This window comes from Phyllostomus discolor, chromosome 7, assembly GCF_004126475.2.
Source record: "Phyllostomus discolor isolate MPI-MPIP mPhyDis1 chromosome 7, mPhyDis1.pri.v3, whole genome shotgun sequence".
Lineage (NCBI taxonomy): Eukaryota > Metazoa > Chordata > Mammalia > Chiroptera > Phyllostomidae > Phyllostomus > Phyllostomus discolor.
The window spans coordinates 107,400,991-107,419,014 of NC_040909.2; the positions used below are offsets into that span (position 1 = coordinate 107,400,991).

Genomic DNA, 18,024 nt, shown 5'->3' on the forward strand with positions numbered 1-18,024 from the left:
ATTTATTTAGTGGGCTGTAGGCATTCCTTAGGCACTACCTGAGTGATTTTGACGGGGTGAGGATCCGTCGAGTTTTCTACAATCTGGACAGGTTCTGGTGTTTTCCAAATATTCTCCTTCACTGTAATAACCACAGGTACACTGTCACTGAAGGAATTTCCAGCCTGGTCTCCCATGTCCTTCACTGAGACCACCAGATTATATGAAGGATTCTTAATGGGATCCAATTCCTTAGATCCTATGGAAAGTAGAAAGAACAGAAAAGGGAATGTCTCTGACACAGATCTAGGTCCCTTTTTTTACTCAATCAGTCCTATGAGGGCATCACCTGACTTACCTTCACGGGTAAGTGATATTGCCCCTGTTTTGTTGTTTATCTGAAAGTACATGACCTCGTTGACCTTGGGAAGCTGCATGACAATCTGATAAGTAAGTTGACCGTTAGGAGTGGCTGGATCATCCAGGTCTGTAGCATTGACATACATAAAAGGCTTTCCTGTTTAACAAAACATACCCAGAAAAAAAAAGATATTAATTGAAATCCAAACCAACCATAGCCATTTTGGCCTTCTAAGAGCCAGAGGCAGAATGGGGAAGATGCCATAATTCATATCAGTGGGGAAATAAATCTTTATTCTGCTTCTTTCCCCTAAGATGGGGTTTCTCAAAGTATGGACTGAGGACTTCTAGGGATCTCTGAGACTGTTTTTAGGTCAATTGAGTCTAACCTCATATACATGTAAAATAAAAATCCACTCAAAGCGTTAGTTCAATGGATGTCAGTGTGAAGGAGTACCAAAAAAGGCGGGGTGGCGGTGGGGTGGGCATTGATGTGGCTCCAGATTCCATATTGTAACCAGCCTTTAAGAAACTACCACTTGCTGTAGTTTAGGTATAGTACCAAAGAACAGCCATAGTTATCTGAAAACGCGATAACAATATTCCTCCCTTTTCCAACTACATATCTGTGTGCGGCAAGAGTTTCTTCATATGCTTCAACTAAAACAGCATACGGCAGCACGAGTGCAGAAACAGACATGAGAATCCAACAGTTTTCAATTAATTCAGACCGTAAAGAGATTTGCAAAGATTCAAACACTGCCATCATCATTCTTAATAATTCTTTTTGTCCTTAAAAATATAGATTGTATTAAAATGTTGATTATTCTAAATTAATAAATATTTGAAGTCTCTCAGCTTTATTTTCTAATATGATAAGTATTGGTAGATATAACCAATGCTGTACTGGAGCCAGTCTGGGAGAGCCAATTGCTGAATTTCCAGAAGTTTGGTAAGCCAATTATTAACACCATTGGTGACTTGAAATAGGCCATGGTAGGAATATTTTTACCACAGAAATTAGTAAATGCTACAAGCAGGGCTTTTGCCCCCAGAGAGATGGCTGTTATACATTTATCAGCATCCCTGTGGATGTAACCCACATAACACCACTGGATATATTCACAAGTTCTTTGGAGTCCTTAATACTTTTTTTCAATTTAGCCCCTGGCTGTATTTTATTTTTTACTTAATTTTTATTGTGTTTTTCCCCCATTACATTTATCCCCCTTACACCTCCCTCCCCATCCCACAATTACCACACCACTGTCCATGTCTGTGAGTCCTTTTTCCTTTTTGCTCAATCCCTCCACCTGCTAACACCTACCTCCACCCATAGCTGTCAACCTGCTCTCTATCTATGAGTCTGTCTCTATTTTGTTTGTTAGAGAAAGACAAGAGCCCTGAGATAAAAGAGTTTGAGAACTACTCTAGAAGATTCCACTGATGAATAGAGAAAGGAAAAGACATGGAAGATTCTTGGTTAGCAGAGCTTGTTAGGGAGTCTTTGGTATGAAATTTCAGGGACAGCAACAATGAAATTGCTCTACATAATGAAGTGAAAGGAATACTTTTCCTGAGTTATTGGAAGCAGGCATTAAAGACTGAGAGATAAGATTCAGTAGTAAAGGGAAACTGACAGTGAGTTGATGGAAATGGGCAAGAGTCTTAAGTCTAATATTCATGTTTATGTTGTGCACTGTTATAATGTAATGCCTCTTCAACTGCGCAAATCTTTAGCAAAGCCTGTGGCATACACCTATGCTTTTGTGAGAGGCTTTTGTGGAAGTAAAGGGTAGGAACATAGCAAATGGATAAGTCATAGCTAGGATTGGAAATAAGAGAAGAAAAAGAAATGGGAGCCAATAGTGACCATGTGAATGTGAGATTCCTGGGAGGATGTGGGCAAGTGAGCTCACCTTTCCAGAGTATTGTAAAATATATAGAGCTCTAAAGCATTCTAAAGCTCACCTAGAACAGTGGTTCTCAACCAGGGGTGATCTCCCCCTACCCTGCCCTAGGAACATTTGGCAATGTCTGAAGACATCTTTGTTGTTGCAACTTAGGAGTAGGTGTTGCTACTGGCATCTGGTGAGTAGATGTCAGGGATGCTGCTAGACATCCTACAATGCATATAACAGCACCTGACCAATAAATAAATAAATAAACAAACAAATAAATAAATAAAAGATTATCAAGCCCAACATCTCAATGAAGCCAAGGTTGAGAAGCCATGCTTTAGAGCAACAGGGATAATACAACTCCCAGAGTATTTAAATACTCTGCAAAACTTAAATAAGTTAGGGTGCTTAATGAATGATAGCTGCAGCTATTAGCCACACAAATCTTCCCCTTCTGCCTCATACCCTTCTGTCTTTCCATAAATGCTTCCAGGCTCCTGCCTGTTACCTGGGCGAGAATTCTGTCTTACTGAGCCTTCATATTTTGACTCGAGAAACGTGGGTTGATTGTCGTTGATATCCTTCACTTCTATTGTGATGGGAACTGGGCCTTCCACTGTAGCTCCTTTAGCATCCAGGGCTGAGACCTGATGCAGAAAGGGAAAGAAAACTACCTTGGTGAATTTGGACTCCATATCACACAACAAAAGTCACCGAGGGAAATCAGAGTTCAAAGAACCACTACCTGGTAAGTGTAGGGGAGAAACATACCCATAAAAGCCCAAATTGGGAGCTGCTAAAATAGGGGCCCTCTTCATTAAACCTGAATTACCATGACTGTTTTTCTGGTGGTGGGGTATGATGGACACTGGACACGATTCTTTTCTAAATAGCTAGAGTCAGTGAAATAAGAACACTTTGAACCTGAGGCTGTAAAAGTTCCATGTCCTCTTACGGAAGCATTTTAATGGCTGACCTGCAGATTCAACAGAAGTTACCAGACAGAAAGCTTTTGGCTTACTCTTTTTTCCCCACAATTAGCTGTCCCTCATGCCTGCATATTCAAATAAAAAACATGAAAACTGACTATTGGTTATTTCTGCTTCTTGCAAGGGCCAAAGAATCTCCATCCCAGCACTGCTGCTGCCTTCTGTGTGGACCCAGAGCCCACACAACAGACACAGGCAGATAGTAGAGAAGTATTGGCTTGGTTTTGATCCAGGTGCCTGAGTGTGCCATACTTGAATGAGTAATGCTGTCTGAGGGCCTTGACAATGTAATTTGGGTTGTTATGATCAAAAAGCCTAAGGAAGAGGAGACCTTTGCCATACCCCTGTGTACTTGATTAAAAAAATGGACAAATTAGGTTTGCAAAGCATGCCTTTAATGTTCAGAGGGACCTGACAGGCTTCTGTGCATGGGGTGAAGGTGCCAGTGATACTTCCAGGACAAAGGATTATCAGAAAGGTTGGTAGGTGACTTTCTCTGGTCTTAACTCACCTCAAGCTTGTGAAAAGCCCTTGTTTCCCTGTCCAGAGCTTTGGTGTGATACAGAAGTCCATCTGGTTCTATCTGAAATATTCCATCTGTCTCCCCAGTTAGTTTGAAAGTTACAGCAGGAGGTTGGGCCTTAAACTGGGGAAAAGCAAAAGTTAGACGAGGTCGTAAGAAAAAACAATGTTGTACAATCTGTAGAAAGTCGCCAATTTCAGGTAACATTTTCATTTGTACAATTACTAATTAAGAAGTTATGAGCTCTTAAAGTGACACATTTTAAAAGTTTGCTTGAACATTAACTAACATTCAAAATACTTTTCCTTCAAGAAATAATGTATGACATACTTTAATATATTGACAAAAGTTAATAGTTTAAATTGTAACTGGAGCTAGATGAGATTTTTCTGGGAATACCTGAAAGCTATAACATTACTAACTTCTAAGAAATATTTAAAGGTTAGCTTTATGGCTATGATTAAAAAAGATGTCATTTATTACTTCTAAACATTGTGACAGCGATTAAGATATATTTTAATATTAAAGGAAACAATTTAAAAGTGATTGTAACTTCACAAGATTCTATATGACAATCTCTTAATTACTTTTCAGAAGTGAAGAAAAGAGTAACTATAGATAAAGCTATAGTACTGTTTTAAATTTTAGAGCTTTTTAAATTTTTATTCTCCAATTACTTTCAATATTATCTTGTACTGGTTTCAGGTGTATAGCCTAGTGGTTAGACAGTCATATACTTTACAAAGTGTCCCCCCTAATATTTCCAGTACCCACCCGGCACCATATATAGTCATCACAATATTATCAAAAAGCTATAGCACTTTGAAGACCACAAGAATAGAATGTTTCCAGAAAATAATGCAGGTATAAAAGTTGTTCAACCTCAATAATAATTGTTAGTACATTTCATATATTTTATTAACAACGTTAAAAATCAATAATAGCCTATGCTTCAGGATGTTATAAAAGATGTAAAGAAACATATATTATTGATGGAAATGTAAATTAGCACAATCCTTTCGGAAATAACTTGAGGCATAAAATAAAGTGTTTGTAGCCCTTGATAGTAAAAACAACTAAACACATTATACTAATGAAATAGTTTTAAACAGTAAACCACACAGTTGTAGTGTTACAGAGTGCAGCCAAGAGAGGGGCCCCAAACAGGGATTTGGAATGGGGCCCAGAACTCAGGGTGTCCAGGAAATATTAAGATGTCCTCCACCCCGCCCCCCCCCCCCCCCCCCCCCCGTCCTCTCACAGGTGTGAGTTGGGGGAAGGGACAAATGGAGTAGGGCCATTGAAAGCTGTTTTACATAGCAACAGTTTTGCAGTTAACCTCTAGCATGGTCATTTAACATATCTATAACCTTTAACTGGTTGCATAGCTATGTTAAATAGCTGTGGCCATGCTCTGAGCCAGGGGATAGAAGTAATCAGGTGGCCTCACATTCATGGGTGGATAAGCCAGGAGGAACAACTGGGGAGCAAGACAGACTGCAAAACACAGGGTTTCAGCACAAGGAACTAATGATGCAAAACCTCTGACTGGAAAAATCTGTGGGAGGTATGGTGATGGGAAAAACTCCAGTCTCACAGGAGAGACCATTGGAGAGGCCCACATCATCCTAAAATGTATACACCCATCCACCTGTGAATAAGCACCTGAAAGGGCTCAATCCACTTGTGGGAAGCAGGAGAAGTGACAGAAAGTGGAGTGAGAACCAGGCAAGTGGCATTTTCCCCTCTTTGAACCATCCCCAACAGACAACACCACAACACAGTGAAGAGGGTTGCCCCACCCTGGTGAATACCTCAGTCTCTGCCCCTTACAACATAACACTTGTGAGACTGAGAAATGTGGCCCAAATGAAAGAATAGATCAAAACCCCAAGGAAAAGAACTAAATGATGAAGAGATAAATAACCTATCAGATGCAGAGTTCAAAACACTGGAAATCATGATGCTCACAGAAATTATTGCATTCAGCCCTGTCTGGTGTAGCTCAGTGGATTGAGAATGGGCCTCTGAACCAAAGGCTTGTCAGTTCTATTCTCAGTCAGGGCACATGCCTGGGTTGTAGGCCAGGTCCCCAGTAGAGGGTGCATGAGAGGCAACCACACAGTCATGTTTTTCTCCCTCTCTTCTTGAGTAGTACATTTGAAAAGGATGGATTTTATAGTATGTGAGCTACATCTCAATACAAAGAGAAAAGAAAAAAATGACCTATCTCAGATTTGTATCATAGTGTCTTGTGATCTGGAAGCCCTTGAGAGTACTAAGCTGGGGCTAGTTGAAAATCTTTAGTGAAAAAAGTTTGTAGCTACTTGATTCTTTTTTTTTTTGGAGGATATGTTAATAACCCAAGGATCAGCCTCATGGAGCACTGAGCTCACTTTGTGCCACCCTAACTCCAGGCAAAAATATTGGGGTGACCAAAAAGTCTATTATGTTTTTTTCTGTACAATGGCTCTAGTAGTGGTTAGTTGTCTTTAACTTCATTCAAAACAATTTTGTTAGGTTGTATTGTGACAGCTGTCATATCAGCATGCATTTAAAAAAATTCAAAATTGGGCCCTGGCTAGTGTAGCTCAGTGGATTGAGCATGGGCCTGTGAACCAAGGGGTCACTGGTTTGATTCCTAGTCAGGACAAATGCCTGGGTTGTGAGCCAGGTCCCCAGTAAGGGGTGTGTGAGAGGCAAGTACACATTGATGTTTCTCTCCCTCTATCTCCTTCCCTTCCCCTCTCTCTAAAAATAAATTTTTAAAAATCTTTAAAAATATTCAAAATTGGTAAAATTTTATGCAGCCATTCTAATACTGAAGATAGAAGAAAATGCAATATTTTTAGTATATTATGTTTTATTATTTCAAGAAAAGTAAAAATGCAACTGAAATGCAAAAAAAAGATTTATGCAGTATATGGAGAAGGTTGAATGTGTCAAAAGTGGTGTATGAAGTGTCTTGGTACTACTGACATTTCAGCCAAATAATTCTTCACTATGGAGCTGTTTTTGCATTGGAAGATGTTTAGCAGCACCCCTGGCCTCTACCCATTAGAAGCCAATAGTGGGAAATAGCTCACATACTCAAAATATCCAAATCAATAAAGTTATTGATGAAAACAAAAAAATGCATCTTTTAGTTCACAGAAGAAACCTAACAGACTTTTTGGCCAACCCAATATTTCAAGTGATGCTGAATGAAGGAAACTACAATTCTTCCCCAACACTGGAATAAAGAGTTCAAAGGAACATCTTACCAAAGCAGGGTTTGCTGCATTATCTCCACAGTACAAAGACAGGAGAGAGTATATATGATTGACTAGATGTTAACTGTTTTCTAGTCTCAGCTCTGCCAAACTTATGTAAGCCTCAGTTCCCCTATATGTAAAACAACCATTTGGTATCAAAAGTCTCTGAGGTCTTTTCTAGCACAAAGATTCTGTGATCTGAGGAAGGAAATCCCCTTCATCTCCTGCTCCTCCTACCCCAACGCGCCCATGTGCACACACGCGCACACACGAAACTTTCAGCCATGACCATTAAGCCTGATAGATGGCTATCCCACTCACAAAACTGGTTCTCTTCCCATCCTTGAAGGGGAGGCAGAGCCTCCAGACACCAAGATCCCTTCTCCCAGGATGGGAGAACTCGCCCCAGACAGAGTTGAGGAAATCCAAATGAGGATGTCAGGTACAACACTTTACAATACTGAGGCTACCCATCTCTCTGATTAACTTAGCTTCTGAGATCATTCTTGATAATGAGGTATATCAAGCCTCTATTTTACTTCCTGCTGCAGAGTGATAAGAGTAAAAGTCTACTAAGAGAGCATGAGAAATCAAGATGACAATGATCAAAAGTAGTCATTACCTGGAATATGATTTGATTGTGTTCTTGGCCTTCAAAAATAGAAAATGTCATGGGTTTCAGGGGTCCACTAAACCTCGACTCTTGGCCATATCCAGTTGTCTGTTAAAAAAAGAAAAAGAAAATTAGCATCACCATCTATTATGAATGCAGCACTTGATAATTTTATTATGGCTTCCAGGACTGATAAATGAAACATAAAACTTTAATCTGGAAGAAAACAATGTAAAATCTAGTTAAAACAGGCAGAAAGAGGTCCAATATTTGTTGAGGCTTTACTATGTCAAAATGGCTTGCGATGAGCCTTCCAGTCCTTTTCTCATTGAACCATACCATTCAAGCAGTGGTCCTATAGGGAGAATATTAAGTCCATGTTACGTGTGAGAGTCAGAGAGGTTAAGCTACTTGCTCAAAGTAAAATGTGTAAGTGGTTGACACAGCAGCTATACATGGATCTAACTGAACAAAGGTTCATGATCTTCCCATAGTGCCACTCTGCCTTTTAAATCCTAGAGGTTTGGTGTTTTTTTAAATTTTTTTTAACTTTATTTATTTATTTTTAGAGAGGGAAGGGTGGGAGATAGAGAGAGAGAAACATCAATGTGCGGTTGCTGGGGGTCATGGCCTGCAACCCAGGCATGTACCCTGACTGGGAATCGAACCCGCGACACTTTGGTTCACAGCCCACGCTCAATCCACTGAGCTATGCCAGCCAGGGCTTAAATTCTAGAGGCTTTTATACCAACTTCTTAAAACATCTCCCTTTCCTTCTATTCATTCATAAGGGAATTCATGGAAGATTCACAACACTCTAGAGTTCATAGTCTCCCCAGGTACAACAGAATTTGTCAGGGAAACAAAAGAATACACAGATGTGTTTAGTTCAATGCTTGTTTGGCACATAGTAACACAGTAAATTTTAATCAAATTTGATGTGAATTTGAACTGTAACTTTGAGAAAAGCTTACTGTTTTAACATTTGATTCACAATCTATACTCATTTAGAAAACAGTAAAAGTGCAGATGTTTACTTCAAGCCCCACAACAGTTCTAAAATCCAAAGACCCTGACCTTGAAAGACAAGCATCTCCAAGTAGATGCCCAAATCCAGGCTGGGAGAACAGTAAGTGGTGGCTGGAATGGTGGGCAAGTTAGTATGTGTTGAGCTCTGTCCTAAACACAGTTCATCCTGACAACAACCATAGGGAGGTAAATTGTTATTGTTAGCTCCATTTTATAGGTGATGAGACTCAGACACAGAGAGGTTAAGTCATTTCCCAGGTAGTGGCAGGAAGCAGAATTAAACTGTGACTTAAACTGGCCTTCTCAGCCACAATAAGCCCACTATACACCACAAGGAGCAAAAGCAGCAGAGACAGGCTGGCAGGAAGCCAGCTGCATCCACAGTATGTGGAAGAATATGACTCTCAGCATTTCCAACCAGGGAGAATGGGGAGCATTCAGCACATGCCCCTGCCATCCCTTTGTTCCTAGGATGACTGCACCTTTGAAAGGAAACACGAGCAGAATGGAGCAGGTGGCATGCAGGAAGTGTCAGCCAGCCCAAAACCCACCCATGGAGGGGCATCCTCTGGGAGGAGGGATTTAGCCTCCATACCTGACGCTGGTTTCCCTTCCTTCCTAAGTGGTTCTTCAGACCTACTTGTGCTGGAAACCAGGGGTGGAATAGGTTAGGATCAGAAGCATGTGGTAAGTCAATGGTTTTTAAGCTAGACAAGTAAAACCAAAAAATGTAAGAAGTGGGTGAAAATGGGAGAGAATTTATCTTCCAGTCTTTTGGGAAAGTAAGTATATTCTTGCCATGGAAATTCTGAGAATAACTCCCCCAAAATTAGCAATAGAGTGATGGGAAAAATGGTCTCACACAAAATTTCTTGGTCCACTGAATCTTAAGTTGATACTGCTTGTCTGGTAAAGGAAAAATAACGTAGAAGAATGCAGAGGGATTTGAAATTTGGAGTCCTCTCCTTCAGCATTGTAGCAGACTCTTGGATTAGCTGTCTCCAGACATCATCAATCTCTCTCCCTTAGGAAGTCGAGTGCTCTCTTTTCCAGACTCCCTTGCAGCTATGAAAGTGGTCAAGTGAACTATTTCTGGTTCATGAAACAAAAGTGAAAGTCTGCTGGGAGAATTCTGGTCAAGCTATTATTTTCCTGATGAGAAAAAGGATAGACATAGCTGGCATTGCCCTATACACCTCCCTGTTGTTGCTCAGACAGTGGACCACCTATGTCTGCAGCTGTGATAGCCATCATGAAAGTATGAGGGGATGAACCAGCTCAGAGAATGGTGGAAGAGAGATAAAGAAGCCCCAATATCTAATAATATCACAGAAGTGCTATACCTGCCCTTGATTGCCACTTAAGGTTTCTTGTTATCTGAGGAAAACAAACCCCCATTTACTGAAGAGTTCTAAAACCAAACTTCCTATTACTTATAGCTAAAAGTATTCTGTACCAACACAATAATTGTATAGACTTCCAGCTCATCTCTTCCTTTTTAAGTGTATCATCCTCGGGGGTCTCTTCCTCATTTTCCACTCCTTTCCTACATCTTCTTTAGCTCCAATAGTTCCTCTGGAAGGTGGGACACAGAAACTGGGTTCAAGTAGCCAGGTGCCACCATTGTTGCTTCAAGACCAAGGCAGCGATTTCTGTGGGGCTTCTGCTTAACAGAAAACTGCCGTCATCAACTTTCCAGTCACATCAGCAAGTGGTCAGCTTTTTAGTTGATCACACCAGTGACGGTATCCAGAGGAAAACTGCATTAGTCAGACAAACCTCACAAACCAGCCTGCATTTTTTTCTATGTGGATAAGCTGGCTCACCTATCAGTAAAGGAGGATACATCTCAGTGCAAGGTTCAAAGTAGGGTTCTTATAGCAGGGCAACCAATCCTTTTTCCTGCCCATTAACATAGCTATTTGGGCTATAAAAGATTTCAAAATCCCTGTACATGCCATGAGTCATCAGGCCAGAACTGAGAAGAACAGTGTGGTGGAAATATGTGAAAGGACCAAAGGACTTGGAGAGGATAGCATCCACTATCTTATACAAAAAGGTAAAACAAAAGGATGAGAATGAAACTGACATTTTTAAGTATTTCTGTGTGTTGGCTATGGGTCTAGACTCTCCACACACATCATTTCTTCTAGTCCTCAACAGTATCAGGAAATTATCTCCAGAGAAGTCCCACAGCAGGGACACTGATATAGCTACAGTGGGACAGAGCCAGCCCTGTTGGACCACCAAGCCCCATCTCTGAACAATGTAGCTACACTGCCTTCCAGGCCATCAAAGGACATCTGCCTGCCTGGTAGCCACCCTCATTGCACTTTTCAGCAAGAGTTCTCTGCATTGATTCTGCAGTATTAATGCCAAATTATTATTCCTCTGGAAGAAGCATAGTCCCAGGCAAAACTCTAAAATAAGTGGCTTCTCCCTGATTTCCCTGTCTCCCTTCCTATGCAGTGCCCTTCCCAAACCCTGACTTACTTACTTGTTCTCTCTTATTGCAAGTGCCTTTGCAATATATTCATGAAGTATTTCTGACCTCCTTATGAAAAACCAGCTCTCAGAAAATAATAAGAGAGCCCTTTGCAGTATAGAGTATGTGCTTGGGAACCATTACTGTCTCCACTGAAGAAAGCCTCATACTAAAGGCAAGAAGCTTCAACTAAACTTCCATTCCTCGTAGGAAAGGTTCTAGGAGTAAAGGTGAGTGGAGGCTGGGATTTCAATGCCCCTAAAAGCTCACCACACAGGTAGCAATTTCTTCTTCAACCACAGACAGCTGTGCTTGTGGCTGTCTCCTGGGCAATGCCCTTGCTGTCATTGGTATTTAGGCAGTATTTCTTACTGTAGGCAGAAATCCTACTGGACTGAGAGTAGAGAGAAGAAAAACTTACTTTCAACTTTTATCCAGGAAGAAAAATATATATCCCCTTCTTATATAAAAAGGGGATGAGCCCACTAAAAGCAAATTATTGTGATAGAATCATCTCTCTCTCTCTTAGATTTCATTGTCATTTTCTAATATAATACCATGATTATATATTTAAGTTACCTTATTCCTGGCACTGTGCTATGTGCTGAGGCTACAAAGATGACTAAAACACAGTCCCTTCCTTATGGAGGTCAGGGGCCATGTGATTGTAGACACTGAATATTTAAAATGCTGTAGGACTTCAGGTCAAGATGGAGGCATAGACATGCTCCACCTCCTTGCACAACCATGAGAAAGATCACAACTAACCTAAAACAAAAAAACACCCAGAATTGCCAGAAAATTGAACTATATGGAAGTCTGACAACCAAGGATTTAAAGAAGCCATATTCAACCAGGGCGAAGGAGGTGCAGAAATGGGGAGTGGGCCAGAGAGGACACAGTGTGGCAGTGGTGGCAAGGCAGTGGTGGCAATGGCCAGCAGAATGGCTGGTCTCACATTCATGTGTGGTAGATAAAAAATGGGGGGGTTACCTCAGGAGCAAGCAATCCCAGCCCCAGGCCAGATTGCGCAGCCCAGGGCTCAAGTGCTAGGAAAATAAAATCTCATAATTTCTGGCTGTAAAAACCAGTGAGGGTTGGAGCAGTGGAAGAAACTGTGGGTCTCTCAAGAGAACCCACTTAAAGGGTCCACACAATCTTAGAACATATGCAAACCTACTTATTCTGGGTACCATGATAGGGACAGCAGCGAGAGGGATGCCAGTTGCATATGGGAAGGGGGTGAAGTGACTGGAAACAGGATTAGTGCCAAGCATGCCTCTAGCAGTCAGGCAGCAGCATTGTCCCCTCTCTGACCCCTTCCCCACATACAGTAGTAAGAGGGTTGCCCCAGCCTAGTGAATATCTAAAGCTCTACCCCATAAAACTTAAGAGATGCACTGAGGCAGGGAATCAAAGCAACTCTACCTAATACACAGAAACAAACACAAGGAGGCTGCCAAATCCAGGATACAAGGAAATATGGCACAAATGAAAGAACAGAACAAAACCCCAGAAAAATAACTAAGTGAAATGGAGATAGCCAACCTATCAGAGGCAGAGTGCAAACCACTGGTGATAAAGATGCTCAGAGAACTCACTGTGTATGGCAAAAGCATAAAGAAAGAAATGAAGGCTACACTAAGTAAAATAAAGAAAAACCTACAGGGAACCAATAGTAAAGGGAGGGAAGCCAGGGTTCATATCTACAATTTGGAATACAAGGAAGAAATAAACAATCAACCAGAATAGAATGAAGAAACAAGAATTTGAAAAAACAAGGAGAGTATAAGAAGACTCTAGGATATCTCCAAATGTGTCAACATCTTAATTGTAGGGATGCCAGAAGGAGAAGGTGAAGAGCAAAAAATGGAAAACTTATTTCAAAAAATAATGAAAGAAAATTTCACTAATTTTGTGAAGGAAATAGATATACAAGTCCAGGAAGTAGAGACTCCTAAACAAAATGGACCCAAAGGGGACCACACCAAGACACATCATAATTAAAATGCCAAAGTTTACAGATAAAGAGAAAATCTTAAAATCAGAGAGTTACCTACAAAGGAGTTCCCATACAACTATTAGCAGATTTCTCAAAAGAAACTTTGCAGGCAAGAAAGAACTGGCAAAAAGTATTCAGAGTGATGAAAAGCAAGGACATACAACCAAGATTGCTCTATCTAGCAAAGCTATTATTTAGAATTGGAGGGCAGATAAAGTGCTTCCCAGACCAGGTAAAGCTAAAGGAGTTCATCATCATCAAGACCTTATTATATGAAATGTTAAAGGGACTTAATTTAAGAAGAAGATCAAAACTGTGAACAATAAAGTGACAACAAACTCACAACTATCAACAACTGAATCTAAAAAACAAAACAAACAAATATAAACAATCTAGGCAAACAACCAGAACAGGAGCAGAATCACAGAAATGGAGATCATTTGGAGGGTTATCATTGGGCAGGGGGAAGGGGGAGAATGGAGGAAAAGGTACAGGGATTAAGAAGCATAATTGGTAGCTACAAAATAGACAGGGGGATATTAATAATAGTATGAGAAATGGAGAAGCCAAAGAACTTATATGCATGACCCATGGACATGATCTAAGCGGGGGATTGCTGGAGGGAAGCAGGGTACTGGACAGAGAGGGGCAAAGGGGGAAAATTGGGACAACTATAATAGAATAATCAATAAAATATACTTGTAAGACACTATAATAATGATAATAGCTTATGTTTATTAAATACTTAGACTGTAAAAGTCACTAATATGAGGACTTTAAAAATGCATTATCTCATTGAATTGCCACAACATTCTATAAGTCAAGTACTCTTATCAGACTCATTTCACAGGGCAAAAAACTAAGGTTCAATACTTAAGTAACTCACCCAAGTTCCTATCACTTGCAAGTTACAGTGCCAAGTTTAAACCTAGATATGACTTCACCACAACCCTATGATACTAGAGAGAGCAAAGGACATTTAAGAGAGTAGGAAGAAGATGGAAGTCAAGTGGGGATGTCTGACCCAGACTTTGGGCAGTCCTTGAAACAAGCACTGAGCCCCTGGTCTTTGAGGATGCAGATTGCTCACAAAGTTTGAACAGCAGGTTATCCACTCCTCCACCTCCGACCCTGGGAGGATGGCTCTGATAGTTTCACAAGTTTAGTTCTATTCCACTCTGTAAAAGTTTTGAACTGTGTGGGCTCTAGGAAGCTCTCTAGAACTTGAAATTTGACATGTTTTTCATGTGTGTGTGTCACAGAAGAAAAGCATACATGATTTGAGGTATGAGTATCTGGAAGTGTTTTTCTAAAGAGAGAGCAAAGTCTTCCCCATAATCTTGCTCCATAATACAACAAATCAGCAAGTATATGACATGCTTGCATCTCATCAGTAAAATCACGATGGCACCTCACTATCTATCCAAGGTCAAAGGTTATATTTCTCCAGGGTTCATCCAGCTCCAACTTCTAGAAGCTTGTCAGTCATTAGGGTTAGCTCAACAAATGGCTAAAGACAAATTTAACTAGAAAAATCCAAAATAAATAAATATAATATATATATAAATATATATGTATATACATATAAATATATATATACACACACACACACAGAGCAGAGCAAGATTGAAAATAGAAAAAATGCTTTTGTGTGTGTGTTTCAGTGGTAATTTTTCATGGCCATAGTAAAAAAAAGTCACAATTAAAGGACTTAGACTAACACATGTATCGGTATGTCTTTATTTTCAGATTCCCTAAGCTATACGCAGAGGTCTAAACCTGAGTAGAGAAATTTGTTTTAAACTTTGACCAAGTGCTATTGGCTTTTAAGAGCTGAGGAGAAAGTACAGGCACATGACTTGTAGTAATTTCATCAAAAACATCACATTGGGTCAAACTATGTGTCCTTTGTATATGATTTAATGTTGATAGACTTTTTAAAAAAGTGATAACCATTAATCTCTCGGTATGCAGTAACAGGATGGCAGAAAATATTTCTGTAAATAAAAACAACCTCTTCTCTTACCAAATACAGTGCGAGGAGACACAAACTGCGCAGATGGGCTGGTGCCATCACAGTCTTCTTTTATTCAGCCTTCTGTGAATAAACCAGAGATAGAAGTGATTAGTTACCAGTCTGTTAAAATCATGTCCTTCCAACCAGAAAAGATCCTTGGATGATACCCAGCTGTGGGATGAGATCCCTAACAGTCCTGCCTTTATAATGAATAACCCAGTCTCCCAGAAGCGTCACAACACTTCATTCAGAGTGATGCACAAGTCAACATCCCTGATCAAGCTCATGCTTTTTCCATTTCTTTAACCACTCCACTTTCTTATAATGTTCATTTAAGGGTCTTAAATGATAGGCAATCATTTAATTTTCACTCATCATATGGTTGGGAAAGCTATGTTTTTGCAAATGCCAGTATAACTAGATACTAAAATGTCAGTGGTTCTGATTAAAAGCTAAAAGTATATGACATTCCTCAGGCAGAAGGAGCCCCAAAATGTTCACAACTCTTCGTTCAAAGACCCCTTTTGTCTTCTAAATATTGTTGTTAACTACGCAATATACTTAAGGAAAACATGTACTTCTTATTACTCCAAAACCAACTCGATAAGAATCCAAAATTCAGCCTGTATTCTCTCTTGTTCATTATTATTTTTCCCTTGCTCCCATATCTTCACATTTCACAGAAATTATCCTTTTCACCCTGAAACTTGTGGTGACTAACAGATTTGAAGACCTGAGAACAATTTTCCACATTGCCTGTAAAGCAGTGTTGTTGCCTCTCACACTGTACTAAAACATAAAAATAAAAATAAATTCAAAGGCAGTTCAAGATGGCAGCATAGGAAGAAGATCCTGAACTTACCTCTTCCCATGAACAAAAGTCTGCAGCTACATGTGAATAGATTCCCTCTGGGAAGAACCTCAGACTAGCTGAAAAGCTCCCACACAACAAAGGATAGAAGGGCCACATTGAGATGATAGGAGAGAGGTGGTCTTACCAAAACCCCATTGCTGGCATGGCAACCCATGAACAAGAGAGATGACATAAATACACAGCTCCTCCCCGAGAAGTGAGGGGCTTTTTCCCCACATGAGGCATCCTAACCCTTCAGACTTGTACTAGAGACACAGCCCCAAAACCATGTGGCTTTGAAAACCTCTGGGGCTTATGTCCAGGAGAATCACAGGGCTGGAGGTAATGGAGATTTCACTTTTAAAGGGCTTGAAGCAGACTCACTCACCCAGGGACCTAGTGCAAAAACAGTCAGTTAAAAAGCACCTAGACCATATGTGAAGGAATTAATTTACTAATCTTAAAGCATTTACCAGAGAGGCAGGAACCTGCTGGAACCCTCTCTAGGAACAGGGGTGCTGGTGAGGATCACTTTTGCATCCTCTCTCTACCTTGCTACCACTGGCACTGGTGAGCACAAGTTTTACATTTTCCCTCTAACCTGCTAGCACCAGGGACACACGCTGACCTTGTGTCACACCCATGGCCTCATCAATCATTCCCGTGGCCCTGCCAAGGCCAGTAGGTGCATGCAATCACACAGGGGATGCCTCGTGAGTGCCTGGCCCTGGTGACCAGACAGGATTGTGTTTCTGAGCCCCATGTGTCTGAAACGATTAGGAAAACAGTTACTGGCAGGTTACCACCCCCAAGCCCCCAAAACAGCAGACTGAAACACATTCTCTGTATTCCTGTGGGAAAAAAAAAGACCTATTTACTTGTCCTGGAGCTTCAGCCTAAGGGGTAGGCTTCAAGTACACCACACATGTAGAGGTCACAGAAGTGCTCTCAGGGTGCGTAGGCTGGAGGACATCATCTTTGTTCTCTCCCTTACTTCTCTATAGCTCACCGGTACCTCCCAGAAAGGGATTTGTCTGGAGTCCCAATTTGTATAGCAACCACCAAGGGGAAACCTCTAGATCACCTGGTCTGGAAGCCAGCAGGGTTCAAAATTGTGATCCCACAGTGTTGTGTAAACTTGCTGAATGCCTTAAAAGCTGTTGCCTCCAGGGCAGCTTCCACTCAGCCCGAAACTAAATACTGACTGAGATCTCTCCCTCTGGAACACTCCTAGGTCTTGGCACATCCTCAAAAGCTGGGGCCTATTAAAACTAACTCAGGCTTCTTACACAATCACCCAGGTTGGAGAGACAACTAAGAGAATGAGTAAGGTTAGACAATAACTTTCATCTCCTACACAGGGCTACTCTTTCAAGACTGGGAGAGAAAGCTCTTCCTCCTGGTACATAGAAACAAACAAGAGAGGCAGGTGGAGTTAGGAAACAGAGAACATGTTCCAAATGAAAGAATAAGACAAAAACCTTAATGAAATACATATCAGTATTTACCTACTGGAGTTCAAAGTAATGGTCATAAAGATGCTCACTGAACTCAGGAAAAGAATGGATGAGAATTTCAGCAAAGGGATAGTAATATAAGAAAGTACAAAACAAAAGTCACAGAGCTGAAGAATAGAATAACTGAACTGAAAAATATGCTAGAAAAGTTCAATGGCATACTGGATGAAGTAGAACACAAAAAAAAACCTAAGTAGATATACAAAAGATAACAAAAGATAAATATTAACATAGCACTACAGAAATTCATCAGACCACAGGAGGAGAGCAAGAGAAGAAAAAGGGAGCTACAAAAAAAAAAGCCAGAAAAACAACAAAATGGCAATAGCACATAACTGTCAATAAATAAATATAAGTGAACTAAACTCTGCAATCAAAAGATGTAGTGCAGATAAATAAATAAAAACAACGAGACTCATCCATATGCTGCCTATAAGAGACTCATTTCAGACCTAAGGACACACATAGACTGTAAGTGAAGGGATGGAAAAAGATATTCCAC

General features: G+C 40.5%; 1 protein-coding gene across 1 annotated transcript in view; it reads right to left on the minus strand.

The window, feature by feature from the left end:
- The window catches only part of CDH17 (cadherin 17), a 48,323-nt gene extending 32,139 nt beyond the window's left edge, over nt 1-16,184 (minus strand). The window contains exons 1-6 of the mRNA XM_028533922.2: nt 15,162-16,184; nt 7,629-7,727; nt 3,741-3,875; nt 2,749-2,887; nt 338-496; nt 39-238 (exon numbers count right to left, since the gene is read on the minus strand). Of these exons, the coding sequence (XP_028389723.1) occupies nt 39-238; nt 338-496; nt 2,749-2,887; nt 3,741-3,875; nt 7,629-7,727; nt 15,162-15,209 (780 nt within the window). The 5' untranslated portion in view covers nt 15,210-16,184. The remainder of the gene's footprint in view (nt 1-38; nt 239-337; nt 497-2,748; nt 2,888-3,740; nt 3,876-7,628; nt 7,728-15,161) is intronic.
- Nucleotides 16,185-18,024: the final 1,840 nt, after the last annotated feature.